At 37.7% G+C, this 15,769-nt stretch overlaps 1 protein-coding gene and 1 pseudogene across 1 annotated transcript; both read left to right on the top strand.

The window, feature by feature from the left end:
• Positions 1 to 6,146: 6,146 nt before the first annotated feature.
• Positions 6,147 to 7,412, top strand: LOC119537563 (60S ribosomal protein L3-like). Its single transcript, XM_037840080.1, is given in 1 exon segment — positions 6,147 to 7,412. A coding segment is annotated over 1 exon segment (1,209 nt). The 3' UTR covers positions 7,356 to 7,412.
• Positions 7,413 to 7,585: 173 nt separating this feature from the next.
• LOC119536728 lies at positions 7,586 to 12,147 on the top strand (annotated as a pseudogene).
• The last annotated feature ends 3,622 nt before the right edge of the window (positions 12,148 to 15,769 follow it).

Here is a 15,769-nt window from a genome sequence, read left to right as displayed (position 1 = left end):
AGACTCCCAGGTCTCAGGTGGAGGTTATGGAGTTTCCTTGATTATGAGACCATCCTGTGAGGCCTTTTGACTCTGTGCTTTTCCTATCTTGTCCAGTACGTGGCACTTGCCAGCCCACAGCTCCGCCACCAGTGTAAGGAGGTATGGAGCCTTTAGTTCTCCCAGTAACCCTGACCTGTTGGGGGCTTGGCTGACTGAAGTTGGTTTATGAATTCCTGCCCCTGGGGTCTGAGTTCCCTGAAGGAGGGCTGCCACTCAAGCTGGACCATGCCCCACTTTTCTGCAATTTATGGCCATTAACAAATTGTCTCTCTCACTAGACTTGTTGCTTTGTCTCTCAGAGCTATCTTAGCTCTGCTCTTGCCTGGGCCCAAGTTGCAAGTCTTTGAGGCTTTCTGTAATGGGCTATATAGAACAGTTATTCAAAAAAAAAAAAAAAAAAGTTTAAAAAAACAGAAGAAAAAAGGCCCAATATAGACTATTTAAAGAAAAGTGCTTTAATTCCATCCTTGCAGTTCTGAGGGGCTATTGAAAAGCAAAATGACAAGGAGCTGAAGAGCAATTGAGGAGCAAACAAGAAACCAGAAAAATGGCTTTTCAGAGAAGGGCCCTGGCCCCCTGGTTTGCATATGTACCTGATTCTGTTTGAGCCCAGACCTTCTCCAGATTATGTTTACCCCCAATTCCAAAAGTCTCTGTTTTTGTTTTTGTTTGTTTTTGCTGTTTTTGCTAGCTGCCAGGCTGACTGCTTCCAGATTCTCCAGTGTTTGGTCTCAGTTTATCTATGATTGGAGTTTTTGTTCAGCAGTCTGAGTCTGGTAATCAGTTCTGCAACTGCAGTTCTCCCTCCTGGTTTCCAACACTGGAAGTCTCTCCTTCCTCAGAAAACCATCTGTAAAACAGTATGTCATGCCTGGCAGGGAGGGTCATGGGCACGCTGGCCACAAGAATTTACAGATTTTGCTTATCTCAGCTGCTCCACACACTCAAGATTATTGTACGACACATGTCCAAACTCAGATTCCCCTGAGGTGTCTGTTCCACACAGTTCCTGGCTATCTACCAGCTGCCCCAGAGGAGTAACTAAAACCCACCCTTCACCACTCCACCATATTCTGAATGGTTTTTACAGGTCAGTGTGGGGCCCAAATATATCACAGAGTAATTGGGGCAGAAAATAAAAAAAAAAATCCTTTGAGGGACTGGGGAAAATGTAGAAATACTAAACATTCCCACCTAGGGAATTCCTGATTTTCTTGCAAGCACTGGGGACTACCAGTTTAGTAGGCCAAGCCCTTGTGTGGAGAGCCGTTTTTAGCCATTTTCCGGGTTAGGGCCTAGTGGGCATTCTGCAGCCTGCTCCTAGAGTACGCCCCTCCCATCGAGTGAGCCGGGATGGCGCTCGCGTCCTGTTTCAGCCTGCTCCTAGAGTACACCCCTCCCATCGAGTGAGCCAAGATGGCGCTCGAGTCCTGCTTCCGCATTATGGCGCTAGAAGCAGCAGTTGCTGCTAGCCTATTGTACACGCTTACGTGGTGCCTGTTTGTTGGTTGTGATCATTGTATATAAGAAAGTTCCCGGGCAGAGCTCGGGGAGACAGCCCACAAGGAGCCGTACCTGACGGCCGCATCGAGGCTGTTCTCCCGCGAGGCACTCTGCCACGCGTGGTAATCTGTAACAGAGAATGCTTGTCTAGCTTCAGTAAAAGAATTGCTCTCACAACCACCGTGTGGCTCGAGTCGTGACTTCCAGCCAGATCAGTTTTGCGTGGTCTGCATCTCTCTCTCTCTCCATCCCTTGTTTCTCCCCTCGCCGGCCGGGGAGCAGGGGTCGAGCGGGGCGGCGCCGGACACCCTTGATCTTGGGACTTCCCCTTATGAAGTATGTTACTGAAAAGAAGCTAAGCCTACTTATAATTTTGCCTAAGCATCACACCTAGAGAAACTGTTTTGTTGCTAAGATGTGTTTTCTCCCTCTAAGCCAATGTAACAGGTGGAATTGCTGCCCTCCCCCATATGTGGAACATGGCTCCCAGGGGTGCAGTCTCCCTGACAATGTGGGACATGGCTCCAGGTGATTAGTCTGAACTGAGCATCATGGGACTGAGGAAGTTTTCTTGAGCAAATGTGGAAAGAGAAATTAAACAAAATAAAGTTTCAGGGACTGAGAGATATCAAATGGAGTTGAGAAGTCATTCTATAGTTTATTCATATACATTATATAGATATCCCTTTTTAGTTTTTAATGTATTAGAATAGCTAGATGGAAATACCAAAGCTGTTGGACTGCAATCCAGTATCCTTGATTCTTGCAAATACTTGTATAACTATACAGCTTACACAGTGTGACTATGTGATTGTGAATACCTTGTGGATCACACTCCCTTTATTCACTGTATGGGAAGATGAGTAGAATATTGGGAACAAAAAAGTAAATTAATAAAAGGGGTGATGGAGGGTATGGGATGTTTTGGATGCTCATTTTTTTGCCTTTATTTTTATTTTTTAAGTAATAAAAATCTTCAAAAATTGATTGTGGTGTTGAATGCAAACCATATGATGATACTGTGGACAACTGATTATATAATTTGGATTATTGTATGGTATGTGAATATATCTCAATAAAATTGCACTAAAAATGATGAAGTAAGAAATTTGTGAAAATGAATGGGTAGTTGTGGGAGGACATTCCAAGCACTCATTTTCTAAAAAGTTACTATGTGTGAGGCCCTGTAGAGAAAACATTGTTGAGTAAGGCATCACATTTTTTCCACAGAGCTTGCAATATTCTCACATTCATTATTGATCCTTTTTACTTTCTGGCTCTGACACCTTCATAAGAACACATGAAAAATAGGAACAATGTAACTGAGTTCATCCTCTGGAGCTCACACAGATTCCAGAAGGGCAAAATGTTCTATTTATCACATTCTTATTCATCTACTTTGTGACAATAGTGGGCAACTAGCTTATCATAGTGACAGTTATGGCCAGCCAGTTTCTGGGTTCTCCCATGTATTTTTTCCCAGACTATTTACCATTCATAGATACTGCCTATTCTACTGCCATTGTTTCCAAAATGACCATAGACTTGCAGTTTTAGAAAAAGACAATTTCTTTCCATGCTTGTATGTCTTAAGTGTTTATAGATCATTTATAGACTGGTGTCAAAGTCATTCTGGTGGTGATGGCCTATAACCAATACGTGGTCATCTATAAACTTCTTCATTATTTGATCATCGTGAACCTGCAAGATTGTGTTCTTTCCTAAACCAACAATAGGTGGTCTGGGTTGGAGGCTTTCTGCATTCATTGGTTCAATTTATATTTAATTATCAACTCCCTTTCTGTGGCCCCAAATTCATTGACAACTTTGTGTGTGATATATGCTCCTTACTGAAACTAGCTTGTACTGGTACCTACCTCCTTGAACTTTCTATGATAGTCAATGGAGGGAGGGGCAATTTGCACTGTCATCTTCTTCATCCTCCTTGGCTCCTTTGGAGTCATCTTATACTCTTTGAAGATTCATGGCTTGGAAGGAAAGTGCAAAGCCTTCTACACCTATGCATCCCATATCACTGTGGTCATTTTATCCTTTGCTTCTTGTGTCTTATGCTATGCAAGACCAAACTGCAACTTTCGCATTGATAAATCCTTGATGGTGTTTTTAACTTTCATAACCTCCATTTTGAACCCCTTAATCTACTCCCTGAGAAATGCAGAAATGAAAAATGCTATGAGGAAACTTTGGAGTAAAGAAGTGACCCTAGTTGGAAGAGGGATGTATCCCTCACTCAAATTATATTCATTCTTTCACAGAAGTACGGAGTACTTTCACTCTCAGTAATCACATTATTATATTTTTATCACTCATTTGGGCTATTTAACCTATATTGATACAGTTATAGAAATTATTCTTTATCTAAGTGGAATATGTTACAGCCCATAGAGATCAAGAAAATTATACAGATATATAGTACTGTTAGGATATCTGATGGACAAAAATTTCTAGTTTGATTTCAAGTTCTTGTTTGTGGGAAATGATACCTATGTTACCTATGTAGTATGTAAAAATTTGACTTAATGAACTTGATACATTTAGTCTAGGACAGTGATATTTTAAATTAAAAATTCATATTTTTTAAAAAGTTATTGTAACTGTAAAAATTAATATCTTGATCAGATTAAAGTCTCACAGCCTGTGCTCATGGCTGACGATATACTTCTGAGAAGTGAACTTTGTTAGGTTATAACATGTTAAATGTTAACTTTGTTATCTATGGTAGAATGAAGATGATCAGACAGCATATGGTGGATTTTATGAATGTATGCTGACTGTCCTTTGGACAGAAAATTTTTCAACCCCATTCTGCACATCTAGATCAATTGTCCTCCTCCAAAAATTGAAATGCATATGTAAGTCATTCATATTACAGTAGAGCCCTAGGATCTGCCTGCATTACATTAAACTTTCTGGGTATACTTTTTATAAAAATACAAGAATGTTAAACATTTTGGGGACAGATAGTTTTGTTTTGTTTTACACAAAGATACCCCTATGATTCTTTGTAAACTATATGTTCTTACTGACTTAAGTGATAAATCAAAGGCATCTTTCCCATTTATAATTTTATTGTAGCAGTTTTGAGGATATAATGAATTACAAAGATTGTTTTTATTTAAGGCTTTGGACTTACATGTTTCCCTGTTGAGAAATTTATCCATAATATATTTAGTAAAGGATAAAATTGGAATTTTTCCCCCATCCTTTTCCTCTACTTATAGTTGGCTTCACTTAAGTGTACCCAGAGATATTAGTTCCACTGATTTAAAGAATATATATTGAATGAATGTCAGCCAGTTAGTTTAATTTATTTTTTAGTGAAAGAAGTCACAGTTACTCTAGATATTATAATCAGAAAATAATACAATAAAGGGAATTAGGAACTTATGTAATTTTAGAAAGGTTGGAAGAATAGACATTTGAATATTAGAGTGGGTGCACATAGGATCAAGGATTCACTTGCTAAGCTGTGATACAAAGATGAGAAGCATCCTGAGTGGGGATGTCTTGGACAGTGGGTTTTTGACACTGTGTAGGACAGGTCCTTGTCACTTTCTGTCTCCCATTCTGTGGCTCCAAACATCATGGAACACTTTATGTGTGACATTTCCCTTGATACAACTTGCCTGCACCAATAATTTCCTCACTGATTTCTTGGTAGCTGCCATTGGTAGAGTAAGCCCCTGGATCACCTTGGTAATAATGCTGATATCCTAGGTTGTCATCTTGTACCCCTTGAAGACTCACTGGTCTGCAGGGAGAAAAAAAGACCCTTTACCTGTGGATCCTACATCCCAGTTCTTGTCTTGTTCTTTGTGCCCTGTATTTCTGTTTCTACAGCCAGTGACCACCTTCCCCATGGATAAAGCCATAGTAGTATTCTATACCCTTGTCTCTCCCATGTTAAAGCCTGTTATCTATAGTGAGAACACAGAGAGGGGAAATACCATTAGAATGCTATTAAATAAAAACATAATTTCAGATAGCAAATGATTCAATACATAGATTTTATTTCTATCAAAAATTTTACATGTTTACTACTTTAAAGTCCCCTCCCCATCTCTCTACCAAACTATTAGAGAATTTTTGCAAGGTGGGTGTTATCACTGTGATTATTCTTGTTTTATAGATTAAGGAAAGTGAAGCTCAAAAAGATTAAACCATCATCCCAATGTCAGAGGCAGAGCTACTACTCAGATAAGCATTTGTCTAATTCCAAATTCCATGCTCTTTCCATCATTTCAAAGGGTATTAGGAAAAAAGAAAAAAAAAGGCAGCATTTAGACCAGAGCTTTTCTTGTATTGTAGCAAATTGATGGTTAAAATGGGAAATTTTGAATTGAATAAATGGTACCGCAATAAAATGTTTTAACAAAAATCTTTTTTCTAACTGGGAGCTGCACAACATACCTAATATTAAAGCAGCTGTCACTCACAATGCCGTATTGCCTACTGGTATCTAGGAGAATGTGTAATATAATTTAGAAAGAAGATACATGCCAATACTTTGTTGAAACACCCTCCATACACCTAATGTTTAAAATTCTATTGGGGCTCTACCAGCTGCCATTGGCGACATCATGTCTCACAGGAAGTTCTCTGCTCTGAGGCATGGGTCCCAGGGTTTCTTGCCTCGGAAATGGAGCAGCCGGCACTGGAGGAAGGTGAAGAGCTTTCCCAAGGCTGATGCTTCCAAACCTGTCCACCTCCCCGCCTTCCTGGGCTACAAGGCTGGCATGACCCACATTGTGTGGGAGGCTGATAGGCCTGGATCCAAGGTGAACAAAACGGAAGTGATGGAGGCAATGACCATTGTGGAGACACCACCCATGGTTGTCATAGGCATTGTGGGCTACATGGAAACCCCTTGTGGCATCCATACCTTCAAGACTGTCTTTGCTGAGCATATCAGTGATGAGTGCAAAAGGTGCTTCTACAAGAACTGGCATAAATCTAAGAAGAAGGCCTTCACCAAGTACTGCAAGAAGTGGCAGGATGGCGATGGTAAGAAGCAGCTGGAGAAGGACTTCAGCAGCATGAAGAAGTACTGCCAGGTCATCTGTGTCATTGCACACACCCAGATGTGCCTACTTCCTCTGTGCCAGAAGAAGGCCCACCTGATGGAGATCCAGGTGAACGGAGGCACTGTGGCTGAGAAAGTGAACTGGGCTCATGAGAGGCTGGAGCAGCAGGTGCCCATGAACCAAGTGTTTGGGCAAGACGAGATGATCAACATTATTGGGGTGACCAAGGGCAAAGGCTAAAAAGGTGTCACCAGCCACTGGCACACCAAGAAGTTGCCTTGCAAGACCCACCGAGGGCTGTGCAAGGTTGCCTGTATTGGGGCATGGCACCCTGCTCATGTGGCCTTCTCTGTGGCATGGACTGAGCAGAAAGGCTACCACCACCGCACTGAGATCAACAAGATCTACAAGACTGGCCAGGGCTACCTCATCAAGGACGGCAAACTGATCAAAAACAATGCCTCCACTGATTACGACTTGTCTGACAAGAGCATCAACCCTTTGGGTGGCTTTGTTCACTATGGTGAGGTGACCAATGACTTTGTCATGCTGAAACGCTGTGTGGTGGGGACCAAGAAGTGGGTGCTCACCCTCCACAAGTCCTTGCTGGTTCAGACCAAATGCTGGGCCCTGGAGAAGACTGACCTCAAGTTCATTGACACCACCTCCAAGTTTGGCCATGGCCACTTCCAGACCATGGAGGAGAAGAAGGCGTTCATAGGACCACTTAAGAAAGACCGAATTGTAAAGGAAGAAGGAGCTTAATGTTAGGAACAGATGGTGCAATTGGTGGGACCTCAATAAAAAACAATTTTTCAATAAGAAAAAAAATTCTATTGGGCTCTTGTTCTGTTTGGTAAAAGATGTCAGTGATAATAAAAATGAATTGTATTTAAACCAATCTGAAAAATTATAAGGGCCTTCATATGGTTATAATAACCCTATAAAATTGAAATCTACTGTTTTTATTTTGCAGAAAAAAACAGAATGTCATGATGGTTACAAAACAAGATCATAGAACACGTAAGTCAGCCTTGAGCCCAATATTCTTATTTCACACCCTGTGACCTTTTCATTATATAGAATTTCTCAATGCTAGTATTTGATTATGGTTTGGTATATTAGAATATTTTTTGATTATCTGACATAGGAAGTGATAATTTGTTATAATCAAAATCGTTAGTAAAAACTAACACAGATTTTTTTTCAAAAACACATGACCATCTAATGTGTCATTCCAAAATCATTTGAATAGATTTAAATCTTTTATGAGGTTGGGCAGATTAACTTTGCAAGTACATGCTAATTCTCTTATTTGACACTCTGTTTCATTCCACAGATTAAAGACAAGTTGAGACATTTTCACAGATGAAAATTTATATTCCATATAATTTTTTGGATAGTTTCACATCCCACTTAAGCCTTTTTTGGTACTTGCTGTGACAAATATTATCATGGCCAGCACCATAATATTCAAATGTCTCATCAAAATAAGTTTCATTACACGGTTTTGGACAGTTTTTTTGAGCTGTTTTTCTATCATGATATGTTGCTCAGAGTGATCACACTCTCTTGAGCAACCTGGCAGATATCTTTCCCATTCCATAGGTGTATTGTGAGATCAAATTTAAATGGCTCCATGTATTTCAATAAGTGAAATTATTTTCATCATCATCAGATTAGTTTAACTCCACAATCAGAGCAATAAACAACTGCCCTGGGGCAATATTGAACACTTTATCTAGTATGATGTGCCTTTATTATATATGATAGGGTTCATAACTGTTTGCATGCACACCTGAATACAATATCTAGAAATTATGGTCAATATAAAGGATGGCTTGATAAAGAAACATAATATTAAAGTAAAAAATTTTAAGTCAGATGGTTATCCACCAAAATGCTTACTTTTTACAATACCAAATATCCAGAAACTCTATACTAACCACATTTGTTACCAAATTTCCTAAATCATAGTGTCATTTAGTTAATTTGTAAGTGTTTGACTCATTTTTTCTCTTGTTATTGTGATATGTCTTCAGATAGACTAAAAGATGGATTTGAAAATTAGAGATGAAATGCTGTAAAAGTTTTCCTCTGATGTTCAGTTAACTAACCTGAAATAATTGGACAGTTGGCAAGTTCTGCTAATAATGGTGAAATACCCCTGAGTTCTCATTAGCCACAGTTAAGAAACTTCACTTCAAACAAGATATGTGGTAGCACTTTTAAGGCTCAAGAAAAAGGCATTCTCCACAGGTGCCATTTATAAATCAACGAAGAGACTTAGTGTAGCTGAGCTAGTTGACATTTTAAATCTTACAACTTTACTTCTTTCTGGGTTAACTGACAGCTGGGGCCCTGGCATGGAGCCGTGTCAAACAAATTCAGAGGTGAGATTTCTTTCTGAGGATATCGTATGATTATAGATAAATCCCAGATTTAAATGGACCTTAAAAATTAATATAACCATAACCTCACCCACTGCAGCCCCACCAGTCTGAGGTTTAAATCTCTTTAGCATGTCAAGCATCGAGGTAAATAGAATCACCATAATCTCACCAATTTACAAGTAGCATTTCAGGTTTTTTTTTCTCTTTTTTCCTGTATATATATATAGATATATATATATGTATATATATATATATCTATATATATATATATGTGTGTGTGTGTGTGTGTGTGTGTGTGTGTATTTAACTTAGAATTACATTACATATTCAAGTTTACATCCATATTTTTCCTGCTTAATATTACAATATAAGAATTTTCTTACAAAATTACACAATATTTGAAAACATCTCTTTCAAAAGTTACACACTGTTGGAAGACATGCACTGTATTTTCACTTAACTGTTTTTCCAATGTTGGACAATCCAGGCATTTTCTAACTTTCCACAGCTATTATTAATTATTAATTTTGTTGAATGTATTTGTCCATAACTATTTTTGCTTTTAAAAGTATTTTCCTTTATGGTGTATTCCTAGAATGAGGTTATTATTTAAAAAAAAAAAAACTATTTATATTGCTTCATGGCTATTTCTAAGTCACTTTTATAAATAATATCTTATTTCTACTTTTTGAATACCATGTTCCTTCCAGATGTTTGGGGGGATAAGCCTAGAATAAAATAATTTCAAAGAAGCATCAGCACTTTGTTTTCAAAGTTGCATAAGATTTTCATCTTGGTTTATTAAAAATAAAACCCTTTTATCTCTTTCTTTTGGAAAGGGAAGTAAATATGGTTTGCAGAATAAATTTTATTAATTTTTCAAATTTTTCTTTTTTTTTTCCTTCAGGGAATTTATGTTCCCAATTTGGAATAGTTCTCCCATTTGATAAATAACGTGATACCCTTTAACCTGTGATGGATGATGGATGTGATGAGAGGATGGGAAGAGAAAGCATGAGAATGCATACAACAGAAACTTAAAAGACTTAGGAAGCCTATTTGGTAATAAATATGGGAGTGGAGATGTATTAACTAATAATAACAAAAACTTTTTGTGACTTTTTGTAGACAAACACATAAATTAAAATACATAGTGAGGGTCCAATAAATATTTGTTGGATTAGTGAACTTGTAAATTATAGTAGATTATATAAATATGTGTGTTTGCATATGTATATATAGTATTTTATCTGTCTATCATCTCTTTATATATCATTTATTTTACCTTAAAACCTCCTTTCTTTTCTCCAGGTTAAACTAATACTTTTAAAACTTTGAAAATAAAGGTTCCCTTGGCTTGATACGCCTTCATTGACTGCAGACCTTACCAAGAGTTTTTATTTTATTTGTGTGTTTTTTTTTACCCCATTCCATTGAAGCTGTAAAGAGAATAATGATAAACAGAGTAGGAAGATGGGAGCACTTGAGTGTTAGGTTTATGGGCTGAGAAGCATTTATATTCTTATACATGGAGATGTAGGGAGTACGGCAATACACCAAGCATTTATTCATCAACTAATAAGCGCCAGACATTGCAGACACTACTGTGAGTACTCTGCTCTGCACAGTGAGGAACAGACACAAATAGCATGTGCTGTGGTGGGGAGCCAAGGTGTGTCTCCAACTATCTACAAACTTCTTTAATCTGACTCTTATGATATTTCTTCAACAGTGGACAATATCTTTCTTTTCACAGTTAGAGCTGTGAGTTCAAATGTCAGTTCTCCTGGAAGAGAGAATAACCCTTTCCTGTGTGCAACACTTTGGAGCTTACAAAATATATTCTGCAGTCACTATTAGTAGGCTTACAGAGGCAGAAGAGGATTCAGAAGCTTATGGCACTGAAATGACTTAGCAAAATCACACAGAGGTGGAACCAGGAGGAGGTTCCAGATGTCCTCACACATAAAGCCCCATATTTTCTCAGTAGATTTTGCACAACATGGTGCCCTGCAGAAGATGTTTTAAGGGTGACAAATGCTAGGTGTCTTGAGATAAAGAAACATCATCATGGAGGAAGCAGGAATGAATAATTGAAGCAATTACTTGTGTGAAGGGTGCTAAACATACACTCCACAATAATGTTGACTACCCCATTTCTATGTTATGAAATTCAGACCACAACCTTTCCACAATTAATTACCTTTCCATTTCTCTTTGTAGATGATTCAGGTTTCAGGAAAGTGTTTCTGCCTGAATAGATCACCTCATGCCTTCCAACAATGTAACTGAATTTATTCTTGGGATTCTCCCAGAATCCACACATGTAGAAAATACTTGCCATTATCTTTTTAGTCATTTTTCTATTTACTCTGCTGGCCAATCTGCTCATTGTCATCACCATCTTCCTCAGCCCCACACTTTCCACTCCCATATACTTCTTTCTCACTTGCTTGTCTTTCATAGATGTCTCTTACTCCTCTGTCACCACTACCAAAATGATCACCAACCTGCTCTATGAGAGGAGAAGCGTCTCCTTGGGTGGCTGCCTGTCTCAGCTCCTTGTGGAGCACTTCCTGGGAGGATCAGAGATCGTCTTCCTCATTGTCACAGCCTATGACCGCTATGTGGCAATCTGCAGGCCCCTGCACTATGTGACCATCATGTGACAGGGGCTCTGTCTCCTCTTAGTGGCCGTGGCCTGGATCGGTGGGATCCTCCATGCCATTGTGCAAATTCTCTTCAGATCGACTTGCCCTTCTTTGGCCCCAATATCATTGACCACTTCATGTGTGACCTTTTCTCACCAGTGAAGCTTGCCTGCACCAACACCTACATGCTTGGAATGGTGGTGGCTGCCAACAGTGGAGCCATGTGCTTGCTCATTTTGTCCATGTTATTCACCTCCTATGTCATCATTCCATGGGTCTGAAGGATGGCACAAAGGTCTCTGCACATGTGGCTCCCACTTTACTGTAGTTGTACTCTTTTTTGTGTCCTGTATATTCACCTGCATGTGTCCAGTGGCCTCCTACTCAGTGGACAAGTTGGTGACTGTGTTCTTTGCAATCCTGACACCCACATTAAATCCCATCATTTACACAGTGATAAATGCAGAGGTGAAAAATGCCTTGAGGAATTTGCTGAACAAGAGAGTAACTTAGGCTGTTCATAATTCCAAGAAAGTGATGACACATAAAAACAGGGAGGATCATATCTTTGGTAAATGTGAAAACAGATTATCAAATTCCACAGGTAATTGACCAAAGAGGATGAGAAACTAACATTTATGAACATTTAAATGAGCATTTATGAGCTAGTGACTAGAAACTTTGCTAGCTGCTTTTGATTGCTTTTCAGTTACTTAACCAAAGCTTCAATCATCATGAATGATGTTCATATTCCAGGATATGCAATGGAAAGAACTGTAAATCCTTGTTTGATGATTCTAAAGTTTGTTTTGGTACAGGGTTTCACTTATAATTTAGCAAATTCTTCACAAATATGTTACTTGAGTGAAATGCCTTTTCTACAAAACAGTCTCAGAACTTCTTTTATTTTGACTCTGCCTTTCATAAAGCAAAAAAAGAGAAGTAATCCTAAAATGTATACGGGGTGAGAGGGGGAGGGAGATGAACAGTTGAGGAGTGAAAAAGCCATCAAATTCTTTTTGTTGTTGTTGCCATGAATCATTCAAAAGAAAAAGACTCAGACAATTTGGATTTACTTTTAATTTGGGTTACTTTCCTCCATATCCTCATGGTTTACAGTTTTTCTTGAATACAAAATAAATTGTTATTTTTTCCTTCTTACCAAGACTTGAGAAGCCATCTGAAGCTATAAGGTTAAACATTCCTATATTTAATCTCAACAAAATATGGTAAGGTTCCAAAGCTATTGCTCCATAAATGTGATACATATATTTACATTAATTAAATTTTTTTGTCATCTATCTGGCATAATCACATCAGTTAGCTGATTTATCCATGTACTAAATTTGTAGTTCCAAAATTACTATACCCAGTTATAGAGAAGCAATTTGAATTCAAGTAATTTACTTGTCTCAAGTCACAAAACTAAGAGTTTTAGCTACAGAATTCAGATCCGGGTCTTCCTATTCTCAGTACTATACTCTTTCTAACAAAACACATTTGTCGTGGTAGTTTATGTCTACAGATAAGAAATTTATATTCATTCCTGATAATGTACTTTACCCTTCAAGAATGGTGATGTCAAATTTGTTGCAGTTTTTTTTCACATGTAGCAATATTCTTCAACAAAAATGCTCCTCTGCACACATGAAAAAATATAGGGCCATTCTATATTATTGCATAACAATTTATGGATCAAAACTTCTCTGACTATAACACTCCAAGTTGTGTTACTTCTCACAAATATTCCCTTTCTCAAACTCTCTCATCCTCTGAGGCTATTTCCTCCATATCTTGATCATATAGGAATGTCAGAACAAGCTACATCTGTTCTTTTGGGTGACTATGTGTTCTAGTTTATGCATAAAATAATAGAACCTGTTAAAAGTCTAGGCCTAGAGCTGGATATAGTCAACACTTAATCTATTCAAATGGCCAGGGTTGCAATTGCTTTTGAGAAATGTTCCAAGAGAATCCAAACTAAAGGATTCGTGGTTCATTTTACCTTAAGACTGATAGATGAGAGGTGAGAGTAAGCCAGGGATAAGTATAGAAGCTTGGAGCAAATGCCACTCTCAGACAAAAGGGAGGGTTTGAAAAGGGAAACTAAGACCAATGACTATATCTTAGGGGAGAAAGTAAGTCCTGAATGAAGGAGTGAGAAGATTAATGAGACACAAGTTATAAACTTTTAACAATAACTTGGAAGGTGTAGGAACTGAAGAAGGAAATGAAAGGCCATCTGGCATTCTCAATAGGTGGAATTTTATTGGGTTAGGAATAATGTTAAGGAGTTAGATATTTCTTTCCACTCTTCATCAAACATCTCTCATGGGGAATGACTGCTATCTGATTATTCTTGGTACTCTAAGAATAAAACAACATAAAAGGAAGTCTGTATGTTTTCTCTTAAAGATGAATATGATAAGCAATATTTTGATCTGATGTATAAGGATAATTTGGTTTAATCTGCACATTCAACTCAGTCAAAAGAGTAGGGATTATTTGAGTAGAGTGAATTTATCATTATCAAAAGGCCAGTTATGAGGCATACACTTTGTTAGGTTCTTTGCATTCTTTAACACTCTTGATTCTGGCAGCAAGTATTATCAAATAGGCCTTTAAAATGAGGCTCAATGAAGTTATGCAACTATCTCAAGTCTTTTCAACTCTGTCTCTTCTACTATTCCCACTTGACAGTACTGTTTTCTAGCATGATGAGAAAATATCAAAACACAGAAAAGATCCTTGGCTACATTGTTAAGAGCATCCTTGAGGCTTTCTTCCCTATTTTGGGGGATTTCTCCTCTTTTTTTTCCTTTCAGCTCTCCCTTGACCTCAGCTTCCCAGGTTAGTCTTACTCTCTTGATTCTTCTTGTGTCCAGAAAAGCCATCTGATAATCTCATTCCCACAGATATATCACCCTTCATAAACATATGCATATTTGAAAAGTGGAATACAGTGGGCTCAAAGAATGAATCCTTTGTGGTTGAATTTCAAAGAAAGCAACACATGAATGAGAATGAAGTTTGGAGGGTAAAAGGGTAATTCAACCACAGAGGTGATTGATCCTCTATTTGGGCATGAAAGTTGCACATTAAAGAGATAAATATTGTTTATTTAGGGATTTTCTATTGTTATTCCATCCTGTGTTTACATATATTACTGGAAAATGTAGTGAAAAAAATGGCTCTGTGATCAATTAAATTTCAGAAATTTTGACTAATTTCTTTTATCCAAAAAATATTTTTCTGTGTCTGGTGAGTGACAGGAAGTTCTAGGGACTGTATACTATGTTGCATAATACAGAAAAGGGACATGTTTGTGTGTAACAAAGTGGTGGGGAATAATGAACAAGTAAAAAATAAATGAATAATATAATTTTGTTAGTAATAAGTATGATGAAAGAAAGAGACTGATGCAAAAGAGAAAAACTGGATTTTGTGTGTTTGTTTGAAACAGCTAAAATTTTAATAAGGCCCAGGTTTACATGATGGTGTTACCTTTCCTTTTATTCTACAAGTAGGTTAACTTACTACATGAATTTGTGAAGGGGATGATGTTTCCCACAAGAGGATAAACACTGGGTCTTGGGGAATGAAAAAAAAATCATACTATTTTTCCATATAAAGCATAGATACACATAAACAGCATAAATAGGTATATAGCATATCTGTGGTATGAAAATTTCTGACAGGATTGATTAGGAAAAATGTTCTAGTTAGGGTGTGATAATGAAAAAATGGTTGAGAAAGACCAACCTGACTAGTGTCTAAATGGTTAGGCAAGAGTGTGGAGTAACTTGAGAATGTTAGTAAATATGATCTGGTTGCAGAGGTTGGCTCATCACTTATGAGGATTATATTCTGTAAAATTGAGAATCTTCCCTTTCCAGAGACTAGGATATAAGGTCATATATGTCAATGAACTGATTTTAATCTGTGAAATATATTGTAACTGTAGGATATTATTTTATTATTTAAGGTAGAAAAAGAATGAGGGATATAACTACCAATATTTCTAAATTGGAAAAACATTACTTGAGAATATTATTTGTTGTGTATAAGAGAGAATGTAGTCTTATTTTTTTCTTTCTGGCTGAGATACATATTTTTAATCCTTATTAATGGTAGC

The sequence above is a fragment of the Choloepus didactylus genome, chromosome 6, assembly GCF_015220235.1.
Source record: "Choloepus didactylus isolate mChoDid1 chromosome 6, mChoDid1.pri, whole genome shotgun sequence".
Classification (NCBI taxonomy): Eukaryota; Metazoa; Chordata; class Mammalia; order Pilosa; family Megalonychidae; genus Choloepus; species Choloepus didactylus.
This window is presented reverse-complemented; position numbering and strand designations above follow the sequence as displayed.